Below are 15,041 nucleotides of genomic sequence, written 5' to 3'. Positions count from 1 at the left end.
TTCAACTGAAAACCGATCGAATTGAGAACATACTCCTTTTTTGGAAGTCGGTTAATAAATAGAGTTGGCTTCACAACGCTGTCGTTAGTTCCTTTTATCACAGAATAATATAAAAAATTGAACATTAATACACAACACTCCTATTATATCTTAAACATGGATAATAAATACAGAGTAAAAATTACTAGCATTGTAAAATTGTTCTATATTGCAATTGTTTGCTAAGGCCAAGTTCACAATAGTGAAAGGTTTCACAACCATTAGTTAAATTATATTATTATTTAAATCAACTAAGTACAAGTAGGGCGTAGCCAGAAAAACCCTTTTCAGATTATGGCAACACACGACGAGTGTTGACCGTATTAAAAATAAAATATCGTTAAAAAATATGGCTACGACCATTGATATTTTTTATGATTAGTTATTGTTTATGTTAATAAACAATGAAGAACTGGAAACAAAACAATAATTTAAATAATGTTAATAAAAATGTAACAAATTCGTCTTTTTTAACGTTTCTTTTGGTAATATACCGTCGGTGGGTATTCGACATTGTCACTTTTATAAGTTTTCTAAAACATATGAATTGAATGATTTGTCTTCACTAGAATTACCTAACGGTAAAAATATCTGGTGAACATCATTTTGAGTTTTTACAATTTCTGTCTTTTTCAATGAAGCTTAAGGAAGGGCCATAAAGTCCTGAATAATACGAAAACTAGGCAACTGTGCTATCATTCGCTATGTTGTTGGTGTTTCTTAATTCTGGTTCGTGCTGAAGCACTTGCATAGTTTCCGCATTCTTTAGATTAGATATTAAGTAACACAAAGTGGATACACTATGGAAGAACATAAATTAGGTATTGGAGCATTCGGTAAAATATGTATTTTTTTTAAAGAATTTCAGATTATCAGCGAAATCGCAAAAAATATTCTCTTTTATTCAATAAACTGTAGAAGTTTTTTTTTTCATCGATCTTTACATCGTTTTTCATAATAAACAACTTTGGCCTCATAAGTACCTTATACCTTATTCCAAAAGTCGTATCCACCTTGTATTATGACCCGTCCTAGATAGTGGACAAGTCTCTCCCGGGCCTATGCTGCGGCGGCGCATGTCGGTAAGCGACGTGCTTTCTCAGCGCATCCCGGGACCGTGACACGTGCGAGCAGGCGCGGCAGGCGTGGCGCCGCCCCGCGTGCGTCTCCATGTGCACGCGCAAGTTGTACTGGTTGGATAGACGCTTGTTGCATATCGTGCAGATTGAGCTGTTCATGCGCCATTTTCTGTCGTAGGGATCTTGTTGCTCTGTAACTGAGAGTAAAAGTTAAGGAGAATCTGTCAAAGTCAAAGTATGTTTATTGTGGGTTGTAAGTTACAGATCTTAAAACTATATTCGAGTATCAATATGTCCTGCCTAAGGCAAACAATAATTATTGGGTAGTGGAATACATAATTCAGATAGATAGGGCAGTCGCTCCTTGTAAAGCACTGGTACTCAGCTACATCCGGTTAGACTGGAAGCCGACCCCAACATAGTTTGGGAAAAAGGCTCGGAGGAAGGAGGAAGGAAGTGGAATACTTAATTGGTCGATAATATAGGAAATCTTGGATCGTGTACTTAGTATGCTTTTTCAGTTAAAATTGTTTGTAATTTATTTTTAAATACTGCAAGAGTCATACTTGGCAAGTTTGAATAGAGACCTGAACTGAGTCAAAAAATCTTATACTCAATTTACATTATCTTACGAATGTTAGCCCAGACAGAAACAGTTTTGTAGTAAAATGGGAAGGTACCCCGGGGCTGCTGGATTTTTCGAGTTACCACGGCCCTGGCACGTAAAGGGCTTAAGAAGGAACATGGTGGGTTTTAGTGAGTAAAAGTCTGACACTCCTTTACGCTGCCCTCTCAGCGGGGTAAATTACTACAAAAAAAAAATTGACAGGTGCCTAAGACCTAGTAGGTATTGATTTTCACTTCAGGAAGGTAATGAATAGGTACCTATGTAAAGACTGAAACAGATGGGCTCGAACTTTGCAATTTTTGTCAACCCACAGGGGAAATAGTAGAATACAAACTTATTGATGAATTGGAATGATTACCTACTCGAAAACAGTTGATCTATGTTCGTATTTCCGCGAACATTAATCACTTGTTTTCCCAAACGTGCTACATACTGAAAAACACGTAAGACTAGGATAAGGGTCTTACCTACTTACGCTTAACAAAGAAATAGAACCTACCTATCCTAATTTGGATCATTTAAATCCTCCTCTGTGTGAGAAGAAGCACGTTCCTTGCAGTAGTATACAGAAAGGCTAAATATAATGACGAATCTGGTTTTGCGTGAATCCGAGTAGGTGCCGTATGCTGCAAGCGACACTGGTGTAACACGTAACTACTTTCGACTTAAGATCTTCAAGTCTTTAGACTTAAGATTTCAAAGCAATGGCTTCCATACGTTAATCTGCACTGTTCCCAATTTTATTTGGGGTCAGATTTAACGATAGGTAGGTATAGGTAGTTGTTGCAGGACTGCGGCTCGTAAAATAGGACAAAACGCTGCCAGAAACCATAGGTAGCAGACACTTATGCAGTGGGTAACTTCTGCTCCGAAATCAGTTGTGAGCCGCCATCAAGTTTGGCGGGAACGGAAACTAGTTGTCTATTATAGATGCTGTTCTTAAGTGAAGTATGTAAGAAGTTACTATCGTATTTTTTTCACGAGATGAAAGGATGTGAACCAATAAAGCGATGAATGTGCAAACATTTTATTGGTAGAAGATAGTTCTTTTTGAAATATGTTTTCCTCATATGTATATATTTCCGTTCTATCTACCATGCAAATTATTTACAGGCACCACGAATTCGAGGAAAAAGCTCTGACAGTGACGTATTATTTTTTTCTCAAGAAAACAGATCAAGTAAGTATAAGTACCTACAGGTAAGGCTGAACACGAGCGAATCACGATGGGGAAAAACCCTTTGAAATGTCGTTTTAAAAATGTTGAGTTTTATTTACATAATAGTTGTTAGTGTGTGTACCTATTTACCTTGATAGGTATTGATAATTAGATGGGACACCTAACCATTCCATTATAATTTATAATGTACTTAATGCATGATAAAATATAAAGTTACGTAATACCGTTGTACACTAAAAGTGTTATATAAAGTAATTAAAATCTTAGAAACTTAAAGACACTAAGAGCTTCTTAAAATCTTGAAACTCATTGTTGTTAAATCAAATTCATATCTAAATTCACTAATGGAATAACAATTTACTTGCTGCAATCTGTTTAAGTATAAGAACCTAGGTACTTAGAATAAATTAAATAAACGCAAAATCTGAAAGTTTAAACTCATTCTTGAATTGTTTAAAATCTTAGGCTATGAATATTTTTTGTAATTATGACTAAAATTGTAAATTGTCTTTTGTGCTATAGAAAGCCTGTTCTATTAAATTAATAGAAGATATTATTTTGCTAATTAGAATTTCACTTTAGTATATCTTCGATTTGACAGTGACGATTATTGAATAGGATTTGAAGAAGATGGCGGGTAGTGCAGACTTTTGAATTCGGGGGCGTACATTCAGCACTGGATGGCAATAGGTCACTGCTGCTGTGCTCCAAGATCAGCCAGTAGCATGGGACGAAGAACAAAAGCGTACGCAGACACGGTGGCTCTATTTTCTCACTTTCAAGACAAGACAGGACAGGAGATCAAGCGCAGGGCCTAAAGCATTAAATGACGTTCTTTCAGAGGCGGAGATGTATCAATCACCAAGTTCTCTGAAAATCTGCTCTGGGTTGCTTTATGTACCCCCAAAAGGATAGACTGATATGATTATGTTAATGATAAAATATGACAACACAAAAAAGTTTCCTTACCACCAGAATTAACCAAAGTCGCAGCAGGAGGGTTGCCAATCTTGTGGGTGCTATACAAATTCTGCACAATCTGGTCTAATTTGCTCAGTCGATCCTTCTCGGTTTTTACTATGAAGTCGTTAACAAAATGGCCGTCTTTCTCGATCGTTGGGGATAGTATTTCATCGTAGTTGAGCTTGGAACTGGAGCTGGAGTTGTCGTTGATGATGAGGGGGGGTTGGGCTTCGGTCTTCGTTTCTAGTTTCACGGGGGGGTTGAATTCTTCTTGGATTTCGGGCTCTGTCGGTGTTAGGGTTGAGTTCTGTAATGATAGAAGATTGCGTTATGGTGTGATCGATATAAATCTACTGTTGAAAATCGATCGTGATCAGATTGTGGTACTGGTATCTACATCACAGATTAAATGCTTGAGCACAAACACGCATCGAATACCTATTTAACTGTATTTACTGCAACTGAAATTCCGGAAACAAGAATAAGGTAGATTTCTGCGATAATGTCTCGCGCCATGCCCACAACTTTGCTCCACACCAGGAATACCTCCTTTATTCTGGGTGTGTTTTCATATATTTTAACATGCCCAAAACCCCCACTCGGGATAATTTAATTTATGCCTTAAAGCATCAGCCTGATCAATCAACCACAGCATCATATCCACCATGAAAAGGTACCAGAAAATGCAATAAGTACCAACTTCATATCAAATCATTTATTTTGCAAACATGGGTGGTAAGTACATAGAGTAACTTACCGTATCAGCATCAGTGAGTCCCGACACCTTCAAGGTCTGAGCCAGTCGGAGCAGCGAGGGTAAGATGCTCTTGGAAGCAGTCACCTCCCCTGTGTACATGAAGGTCAGCAGCAGTCGTAACTCCGTCGCGTCACAGCTCAGGACTACCACCAGCGTGTTGTTCTCCGCTTCCACTTCCTGGAATGGGGCCAGGATATTGGATCAACATATTTGAAAAAAAAATATATATATACATACTATGACACACATGCTAGGTTTTTTTGTGCATTGCTAAAGGTCAACGTAAAGCCCTTATACCCCCATATGTATGTATACCTACACTTACGCACAAATCACTCAGAACGATTTTAGATGTCCTTTGCAGGAATCGAACTCGCGACAGAGCATAGTAGCCGATGCGACAAATTACTGCGCTATTTTTGTCATCATAGTACTTGATTTTTATTATTTTTTTAATTTGTCAAAACCAAAATTTTTTGCTCTGGATATTACAGACGCCACCCATATATACTTCAATAAAAAAAACATATTTGAAATAGCAAACATTTATTTACCTTAAACAGCTGAGCGAAATACTGGCTGCAAGAAGCGAGAACAAGTTTGTGTGCCTTCACGGATGTCCCACTAGCACTCAATGTGACGTCAGTCAGGATCCCACTGCTCAACATACGACCTAGGGCTCCTATCAAACTGTTCTGTTGAGCAAAATCACCATTTTATTTCTATGGCCCGCAGCAGCCTTGCTGGAGAAATCCGTCTGTGGTACAAATAGGTTGGTTGGCACTCTATGGTCATGAAACTTTTTGTAAAGAAAAGATCGGTATTGAAATATAATCTGAAATTATAAGTTCTTCTTACTCGCCTAAGATTTAAATAACTATAATCCATGGTAGGTATGCCTTTAACTCGGCCTAGATAGCTATTATAAGCAAAAAAATATTTAATTAGGTGATTATTTTATTTGTAGTCTAGCTTTTTTAACATCCTAAGCAGCTTAGTTAACGTTGTTTACGTAAACATTAGATTATTTTTCCTTTTAAATAAGTCGTAGTTTGTTTTTCTTAAAATTAATTATGTAGGTATGAAATTGTTTTAACTTCTCTTTATTCATATTTTGTTGAAAAATGTTACATTCACATCATTATTAGAAAACATGCGTTTTCTTTTTCAATATTAATCTTAGAACATACACTAAAATGAGCTCTGTGAGTGTGCTCACCACTCTAATTTACTTATTTTTATGTACTCTCTTATTACACGATGCCCCAATTGCAGGAATCGAACCTGCGACATGGTATGCAGCGCGGCATCTAATCAAAAATAAAAGTAATGACATAAAAAAAAATCTATTGAAAAATAGCATAATGTACCATAGACGGATTCCAACCATAAAGCTGCTGCAATACAAGAAAAAAAAAGAAATTAAAAACTAATTTTAATCGATATTAGTATAGCTCTGTAGTCGATTAGTCGGTGTGCGTGTGATCTATTAGTAACCTCTCTATTTACGGCCTATCCCAATATTCCATCCATCTTTTGATATGACTACTAGAGATATAATTGTGACTTTAGCCCCGTACAAGTAATGTCTAATTCCTATCTCTAGTAAGCAAAACAACGGATGGATAAGATATCGGGAATGGCCATTAGTGTCATCGGCAAAGGTAATACAAGGCTAAGCAAGGGTGCTAATATTTACATTACAATTGCAACACTATATTACAGTATTAAAATTACTTCGCTACATAAAATTCTTAAATATAACACAACGCTTCCTTATTTCTTACAGTTTAAAACTTCCTACATTATAAAACAAGTACGTACTAATATATTTTCATATTAATATTACGCTGAACAGATTAAAATTTATATTTTGCATTTAAACAAAGCTATTAACTAATTAATCATATCATTCAAACAACCTACGATAAATGATGACGTACGAAAAAAAAACAACGCCACTATTCTACATTTAAAATATATATTTTTTAAATAAAATTCAGGTCAACTAAAAAAACGCATAGGCTGTATGACTGAAGCAAAAAGAATAGTGTTCAAGGATAAAAACTGTAAGTGTACCTGTTCATCTGTGGTGGGTGTGTTGATAAAATAAAATATTACTCACCTACCTGATGATTGTGCCAGCGCAAAGAAAACTGTTGTACATCCTCATCATCCATGGCCACTATTTAGTTTACAGAAAGCACACAAATGTTCTTACGCTCACAGTCCGTTGCACGTCCCAAGTGGAGACAATTATATTGTTAACGAATCCAGGCTGCTTTATTTTAGGTCGGGACGCCTGGAAAACCTGTAGCCACCTATTTCTGGAGCTGATTGTATTTATAAATCCAATGACATTCGGCGTGTGACGCGGCTGACATACCAAAACTCATCCAAAAACAGATTTAGTTCGCTCGACCGAGATGATTGGCATCATTGTTCGACTGTTTGTGCTAATTGATCGTTATTTCATGCATTGTGATGGCTTTTACAAATAACAATATTCGGTGGTTCCCTTCTGTACGATGTATGAGCTTGTTTGCTGTTGTCACGCATGAAAAAATATGTGTTCAAAACAAAATAGGTAAACACGATGATATTTTTTTGTTAGTTTGTTTGCTTTCCTTATTTTTTCCGGAAATAAATGACTCCGTATTTAAATAAGAAAGTTTCCGTCGTCGTTTGATAAATTAATGTAATCTATCTCTTATTTTATTAAGTCAAAGTACGTAATTAACACAATCTTACTGGCAGCGAAGTATGTCTGTCAAGAAAATTATGTTAAAAGCCGTAATGACGGATAATTATTAAAAGTTTTAGACAAAGCCCTGTTTGGTTGGCGACATTTTAGAGATTTTATACTGACATTGATAAAATAATTTCGTTCGTAAATGTTGTGAAGGGGCTTAAATATTTTAGATTGTTCATATTGCTTTAATATCTACGGACTCCTTGTTAAATATCATAGACATTCTTTGTTCGATACAAACAAACAATAAGCACAAAAGAAAATAGCAAAGCTTAATTTAATTTATACTTTCATACAATATTCACTTCTTTTTTTGAATGAACAGTTTCGGGTGTTAAAAACTCTTTTAGTATAATCTGGCTGTTTGTCGACGATCGCGTGCAATCGTTGACCTAATTCTGATTTTAAAAAGTTCCGTACATTTTCCCGCTCCGTTTGCGTTTCCGATTGTCAAACTTTTTAGGGCGCCGAGTTGAAATCAAATAAAGTTTTTAATATTTTGTGAAAATATTTCCAGATTTTGTTAGTGTTTATTACTACTAGAATACGCAAGCAGGTCAGTATGAGTCTGCATCATTTTTTGTTTTAAATGGGTGCATCTTAAGTCAAGTCTGTTTTCAAATGTCAATGTATTCAAAGAAAACAGAGGACCTAGTTGTGAATAAAACATGTTTAAGTCTGAATACAATTCATAAAAATTCGCCATTTTGTATTTATTTTTATCTATCCTATTTCAATTTTTTATTAGAAATGGAGGGTTCGAGTAAATCCACTGAAGATATACCCGATCCAGATTTCTTCAATAATATTAAAGTTGCTATTGAGAAAGAGCTCGATAAGATGAAGAAAATTGTTAATAATATCAACCAAATGAGAGGTAATAAATTGATTTCATATTTAACGCAGTGTTCATACATATTTAACCGTCAGATGTCTGACATCTTTTTTTTTTCCGACGTCAAAAATCATCAAATGACCCCTCCCGCTGTGGGTTAGCAGCGGTGAGGGAGTGTCAGACTCTTACTGACTAAAAACCGTCGTGTTCCGTCATACGCCTTTTATGTACCAGGGCCGCGGTATCTCTTTCGAACAACCCGCAGCCCCGGCAGGAGATATCTGACATCTGACATCGATATCTGACAGGGACTGCGCGTGCTGCTGCCGCTTAGATCCAAAACGGTTTCATGTAAATACATACAAACCAGTAACCCATATCTATCTATCTATCTATCTATCTAGTGCAGCTGCGGCCGACTTCATGCAGTCGCGGCTTGTGCAGTCGGCAGTTGCAGTCGGCAGCAAGAATTCAAAACGTACCTTTAGTTAATTTTATTATTGTTTTTATTCTCCTTTCAAATTCGGGATTGAATGAGTCAGATAGCATATTTAAATCTTACATTTATTTTCACCTAATTTTATATGTTTAAATGTATTTTATACTTACTTCCGCTCGCGGTTACACCCGCGTGCCGAGGTAACTGATTCCCGTAATCTAATTAGAGATTCATGAGATGAGTTCATAAGAGAGTACATAAGAGAGTTCATCAGATGAGTTTAAAAGAAGAGTATGAAAATGGAGTATATAAGAGAAGTATGTAAGAGGAGTACATAAGAGAGTACACAGAAGGAGTATATAAGAGAGTACATAGAAGGAGTATATAATAGAGTACATAGAAGGAGTACATAAGAGAGTACATAGAAGGAGTACATAAGATTTTTAAATATGTAATGTAACAAAGATTTTATGCATAGTAATTAAAAATGTAATTTTAGTACCTACTGGTACTATTCTGTTACTGTTACAGCCTTTTTATCGTCCCAGTACTGGGCACAGGCCTCCTCTCACACGGAGAAGGATTGAGCATTAATCACCACGCTTGCTCAATGCGGGTTGGTGATTTCAGACTATATAGTCCAGGTTTCCTCAAGATGTCTTCCTTCACCTTTTTATCAGCCATTGGTTTCTAAGATATACTTAGAAAGTACGTTTGTATGAAAGAAAAGAAAAGTGGCATTGGTACTTGCCTGAACTGGAATCGAACCCACACCCTCATACTCGAGAGGTTGGTTCTTTACCCACTAGGTCACCACGACTTTTCTTTGATGATTTTTTGTAAATAGACAATTAAAAGAATATTATCATAATGATACTATTTCAAATATTTAACCGGGTTACTCTTATTTCGTTTAAGAATAGATCAATGCGTCATCCAATGGTTAAATGGTTTTTAATCAAATAGAATGTACCTTTATTGTCCTTGACCTCGTGACCTTATCTAGTTTAAATGAGTTCATATTGAATTTAGATAAATATAATAATTAGCGGCTTGTCTTTGTAATTAGTAGTTTTAATGAGTTTTCTCATTTATTTATTTTTTATTTATCGAAACGCATTTATTATTTGTTTTATTACCTTACCTGTAGACGTTTTCATTTTTAATGAAATACTAGGGTTTATCCTTGGTTGATTTTCGGAGTCGTTTTTGTTTTTTTTTGTTTGGAGCCTTCAGGGTACAAACAAATAAGTGTTTTCTCTTTACTGTATTAGTATACGAAATTCTACATCTTAACTTTGACATATAGGTATATTTACACCAAAACTCCATAAAAAAACCATAAACATTACTAACAGTTTCAGTTCGTTATCGAAAACTTTTCGAATCAAGGAGCATAGGTACCATCAATACGAACGTTTTCAGTCTATTCCTGAAATCTGTTCGCAGCTTAAAAAGGGATTACAGACACAAGTACAGGCAGGCAGCTCAGTTACACGGATTAATGAAAGATGAGCGGAGATGCCATAATGCACGTAGGTCAGGCGCCTGCTTCTAGGTCAAATTTCTTCAGTGAGCATGACCAAAACGATCAGTTATGAGTGAACTAACGAGGCATTCGGGTTCTTTGAGACATCTGTCGACGATTTTCGGTATTACAAAAAGTTTGTCGGGTCCAAGTAACGTTCCTCGTCCCCCGCTCACCCGCAAATGACTCCTCCAGCTGTGGGTTAACAGTGGTGAAAGAGTGTCAGACCCTTAATGACTAAAACCCATCATGTTCCTTCTTAAGCCCTTTATGTACAAGAGCCGCGGTAACTCTTTCGAACAATCCCGCAGCCTCAGGCCGTTATGGCACCTCCGCTTGTCATTTTGTTCTCCATTGTCAGTTCCCTGGCTAGAGAGCTCAGTTCCCTGGCGGGATCAGTTCCCTGCATTGGAGCTTGAATCATTAGGCCGTACGTCAAACGAGAGCGTTAGGAACCGCAAGCTCTAATCGCCGTACATTTGCTAATGAACGGACATTTCCCAGTTTCTAGATAAACAGAGGTGTATCTTATCGGGGCTTGAAATTCATGTGTATTGTTGTGTATTCGATTCTTGTTTTATGTAGTATTTATTTATTGCCTTTTATGTTTTGATTATTAAAGAAATACTTACTGCTAAAGTTTGTATCTTGACTTACGTAATGATTGCTTTCCGTGCTATATTAAAAAAAAAAACTCAGTCATCTCAGTGCATTTTTCTGGGTAAAACCTGTGCTTAATTATATACATACCTACCGTCAGTACAATATAAGAGTCAAACAATAACTTTAACATAAGATTCTTGCAACCATATGGCAGGCGAATAGAAAAAACAAATGTTCTTTCAACAACTTTCATTATGTACCTACGTTGTACTTAGTAGTTTTTTCTATAAAAATCCTGAACTAGAAAAAACTAAATATCAGTTGAATTCGCGTACATTCGCAGCGGTATCTAGTTGTATATTACGACAAAGAATGTCGGCTATGTATCTAGAATACGCTGCGAAACTAGGTATTTAAATAGGTTCGTTGTAAAAACCTAGTAGCTTGAATTTCCTACACTCATATGAGGCAGGCGAACTTAGACCTTGAACCAACCGGAGACGAAATTGTCATGCCAAAGGAACAAGAGAATCGGGTCAACGCTTATTCAATGAGTGAAATTGCCATTCCTTCTTTGCCGAAGGTACAAGACCATCTTCTTCCTGCCCTGTTCCCAATTTTATTTGGGGTCGCAATATGTCATCCTCTTTCATTTTCCCCTGTCACTCGTCATACTGACACTCACTCCCTTCCTATTCATGTCATGTGTTCATCAAGCGATGTGTTCGAAAATGCATGAGTGGCGTGCAAGTAGTAGGTATTTGCTCCGTCGCCTAGCCTACGGACGCTTGCAAGTTGGTAGACTTCGCATTTCTATGGTCATCGAGGCGGTTCCAGTTTTTTCTACACTCGAAGTATAAACTACTACACGTGTAGTTTTTCCCGAACTCTTAGTAGCACAACTGCAAATGTTTAAACTTTTACGTGTTATTTCGGTGCATAGGGGTGCTTTGAAATAACTTGTAGTTGCATTGCATACTTAAAATATGTACGTAACAGCTGGCACCAACTTTATAGCGTAAGCATTACCGTTTCGCTGACATATTGTCAACTGGTTAGAATTTTTGTAACTAGAGTCGACTTTAAGTCTAACCGATTAATTAAAAGAGGTCATCAAGTCCCGAGCCTTTTCCCAACTATGTTGGAGTCGGCTTCCAGTCTAACCGGATGCAGCTGAGTACCAGCGTTTTACAAGGAGCGACTGCCTATCTGACCTCTTCAACCTGGTTACCCGGGCAACCCAATACCCCTTGGTAAGACCGGTGTCAGACTTACTGGCTTCTGACTACCCGTAACGACTGTCACGGATGTTCAATGACATCCGAAACACAGGATTCATTAAAAGAGGTATCAGTTCAGCACTTCTTCTTCCCAGCAGAAACACATAGGAAGTGGTGAAGGGCGGGCGTTTTGGGGGCTGTCTTTCGTAGATTTGACGTTCAAAAAGTGCTGATTTTCAGCCTACTTTGAATAAATGACTTTTGATTTTGATTTTGAGTAGTGTGTTGTATCGAGCGGCTGCGGTGATACGAGTAGTACATGTTATTTGTTACGACTTCACGCTAAAACCGCTGAACCGATTGAGATGTAATTTGTCAAGGAGATTAACTATAATGATGTATCGTATTTTTTCAGTGGAAGCTGCTTATTTGGAATCTGACTTGGTGCTGATGATTGATGCGTCCACGTGGCAAGATATTTCCGAACTCATTGGGATTGGAACATCCCCAATGACTGATGTTACAATAAAAGAAGAAAATAAATAAATTCAAATAAAGTAAATGCTGTTTGATTTACGAACTGTTTATGTTGAGTACATTACTTAATTTTATTACAATAACAATAGTTAAAACTTTGTTCCAAAGGTTTTTTTTTTCAAAGCGATTTATTTTTATGTCCCGCCATGATCATCATATATGACAAATTCTTCTAAACTTTTATATTCTTTCAAGAGACCCAGCAATACTTATAGAGGCACTAACCTTTTTAAGAGTTAGTTAAGACCAATTAACTATCCTGAAAACAACTCTTTTCACCTTTAACGAGACAATGAAAAGCAATATACTGGAATCACAGCGATTTGCAGTATTCGCACCTTTTTTTGCATTTTTTGTCAAACGTGGAGGCGGTGGCCAGTTCGATTTTCGATCAAGCCCGTTTTGGACTCTTTGGCAAAAGTTGCCTGCCATTTTTTATTGAGTTCCTGAATAAAGCTAAAAGTTTTTAAATTATTATCTTTAATTAGTCTATCCAGCAAACTGGATGTTTGTTCCTCAATCACTTAACTAATGTTGATAGAAACTGTGCAGTAATACTTGTAGCTTATAAATTAACAAGTCTTATAAGCTTCCGCCCGCGGGTTCTCCCGCGTGGTGTGTTGTTAAAAAGTATCCTATATTCAGTCTAGTACCACCAAGAATATGTGTACAAAGTTTCATGATGATCGGTTAAAAAGTTGTAGTGCTGATTATACACTTGTAAACTTTTAATACGTCTATAAGACGTATCATGTAACTATTATAGTAATCTGTGGAATCATTATCTTTAATGTTGGTCATAATATGATTATCTTTCTAGGGTTAAGTAGTTTTTGTGTGAAACCGTAGTAAACAAACGGACTTTCAGCCTAATTTTCCTCAGGATGCGGTTGAAACCACGGTCGAAAGCTAATGTATGAGAGACAAACCAATCCTTGCAATTTATTGAAAACACACATTTACGTTGCATTGTATACAACTTGTAGGTATAGTAAAACATTTACCAAGTTGTGTTTGAATGGAAAGAAAGAAATATCGGTATTCTTTCTTTATGAATGGCTCTCGATAGTACGAATCCTCCTTCCTACGTCGCTGAGGCGAAATAATCTTGTTTTAGAAGAAATAAACGGTCACACAAAGTTTGGATTTAGAAGTTATTGTTTGTAATGGAGCAGGTACTTTAACTTTCGATAATCTCTCTCTGTTTAAAATTTGATTCTAATAACGTTTCGCCTGTTAATCTCTTTTAAACTCGTTTCAGAGATTGACTAACTCTTAGCTATCTGCCCTAACCTTTGATAATTACTGCCCTCGTAATAATTATGCCTTTACTGAATAATTAGGCTCTCCGAAAGATATAGCGTCTGCGCATTGAAAGGTCACTATCGCCATTACTTAGGATTTTCCACCTCCATGAGTTAAAAATATAGCCCGTAATATAAAGTAATAAATAGCGCTACATATTTTCAAACTAATATACTATATAATATATTTTTAAATAAACCTTTATCTGTGCAAAGGTTTGCAGCGAGGGGACGCTCAATTCTTTTTAAAAGGATTTTCGATGCGGCTGCTTGCTGGAGCCGGTTTCTGCTAACTTAACAATGATTTGTGCAATCTAAAATGGATCTTATGTGTCTGGGATAAGGTCTAGAAGGATTGCAGTTTGAGTTTTGTTGGAAAGTCTCGTGAATTATTCGGTTCAGAGCGTCAGAGCGCGGGAACGGTCGGTGCGACAGTCCCCAGCTATTTTACGACACTCCAACGAAATTCTTTCCGAGTGAAACGACTAAAAATCGAATTGAATTTGATGTTGACAATTGGTATTTTATTTACTGTGAATGCGTTTGAATGTAACTGCGATATACGAATATTAAGCGAGTTCGAAGACCCCGACTGACTGTCATATTTTACTGCAATTGTGCAGCGACGGCGCGTATTTATCAATACTTTAACCGACTCCATTTTTCAGTTTTCTCAATGCGTAACATAGTTTATTGAGCTCAAATGTAAATAAAAATTATTGAATTTAATTTACCTAGTTGAAGGCTCGTATTTTGGTAATCTTGACAAAAAATATTTTAGCATAGACTTGAAACTTAATATGAAATTTATATCACGCAAACAATACTGTAATCTAACTAACCCTAGGCATCTATTTATTACTCCACAATTGCTTCAAACTACACCGCCCTAACCATAACAGTAACTATGGTTCTCAATGGCCATACAGTATCGTCACTTCAGCAACACACGAACAAACAAACAAACAAACAAATGCACACAAAGAACACACAAGCCTTACTAATATTTGCTCTGAACACAGATTCTGCGGACGCCTGTTATAGGCCGAAAAGGTAGTCGACACCAATTAAGTTTTCGATTTTCAGTTTAAACTATACCGGGTGTGCAGGTTATTTTTGGACAATGGTTCGGAATTGCTAAGAAGTATAGTAAATGGTTATTGCAACCTATCTTTTG

General features: G+C 36.6%; 1 protein-coding gene and 1 long non-coding RNA gene across 6 annotated transcripts; one reads left to right on the top strand and one right to left on the bottom strand.

Annotated features, from left to right (window-relative positions):
- Positions 1 to 998: 998 nt before the first annotated feature.
- Positions 999 to 7,069, bottom strand: LOC110383328 (longitudinals lacking protein, isoforms H/M/V). Of its 3 annotated transcripts, none has more exons than XM_021344104.3 (5): positions 6,772 to 7,069; positions 5,201 to 5,341; positions 4,647 to 4,823; positions 3,896 to 4,196; positions 999 to 1,315 (listed from the first exon to the last, which is right to left on the bottom strand). In XM_021344104.3, exons 2-5 carry the CDS (start codon positions 5,312 to 5,314, stop codon positions 1,071 to 1,073), a joined length of 837 nt encoding a protein of 278 aa, XP_021199779.3. In that variant the 5' UTR covers positions 5,315 to 5,341; positions 6,772 to 7,069; the 3' UTR covers positions 999 to 1,070. The 3 variants fall into 3 exon arrangements, with proteins under 3 accessions (XP_021199779.3, XP_021199780.3, XP_021199778.3); XM_021344105.3 differs by having other exon boundaries at positions 5,201 to 5,336; XM_021344103.3 differs by having other exon boundaries at positions 6,776 to 7,069.
- Positions 7,056 to 12,576, top strand: LOC126053999 (uncharacterized). Of its 3 annotated transcripts, XR_007510597.2 has the most exons (4): positions 7,056 to 7,233; positions 7,916 to 7,954; positions 8,147 to 8,275; positions 12,439 to 12,576. It is a non-coding gene; the product is annotated as an uncharacterized LOC126053999 (long non-coding RNA). The 3 variants fall into 3 exon arrangements; XR_010277664.1 differs by lacking the exon at positions 7,916 to 7,954; XR_007510596.2 differs by lacking the exon at positions 7,056 to 7,233 and having other exon boundaries at positions 7,544 to 7,954.
- Positions 12,577 to 15,041: the final 2,465 nt, after the last annotated feature.

The sequence above is a fragment of the Helicoverpa armigera genome, chromosome 23 (genome assembly GCF_030705265.1).
Source record: "Helicoverpa armigera isolate CAAS_96S chromosome 23, ASM3070526v1, whole genome shotgun sequence".
Classification (NCBI taxonomy): domain Eukaryota; kingdom Metazoa; phylum Arthropoda; class Insecta; order Lepidoptera; family Noctuidae; genus Helicoverpa; species Helicoverpa armigera.
This window is presented reverse-complemented; position numbering and strand designations above follow the sequence as displayed.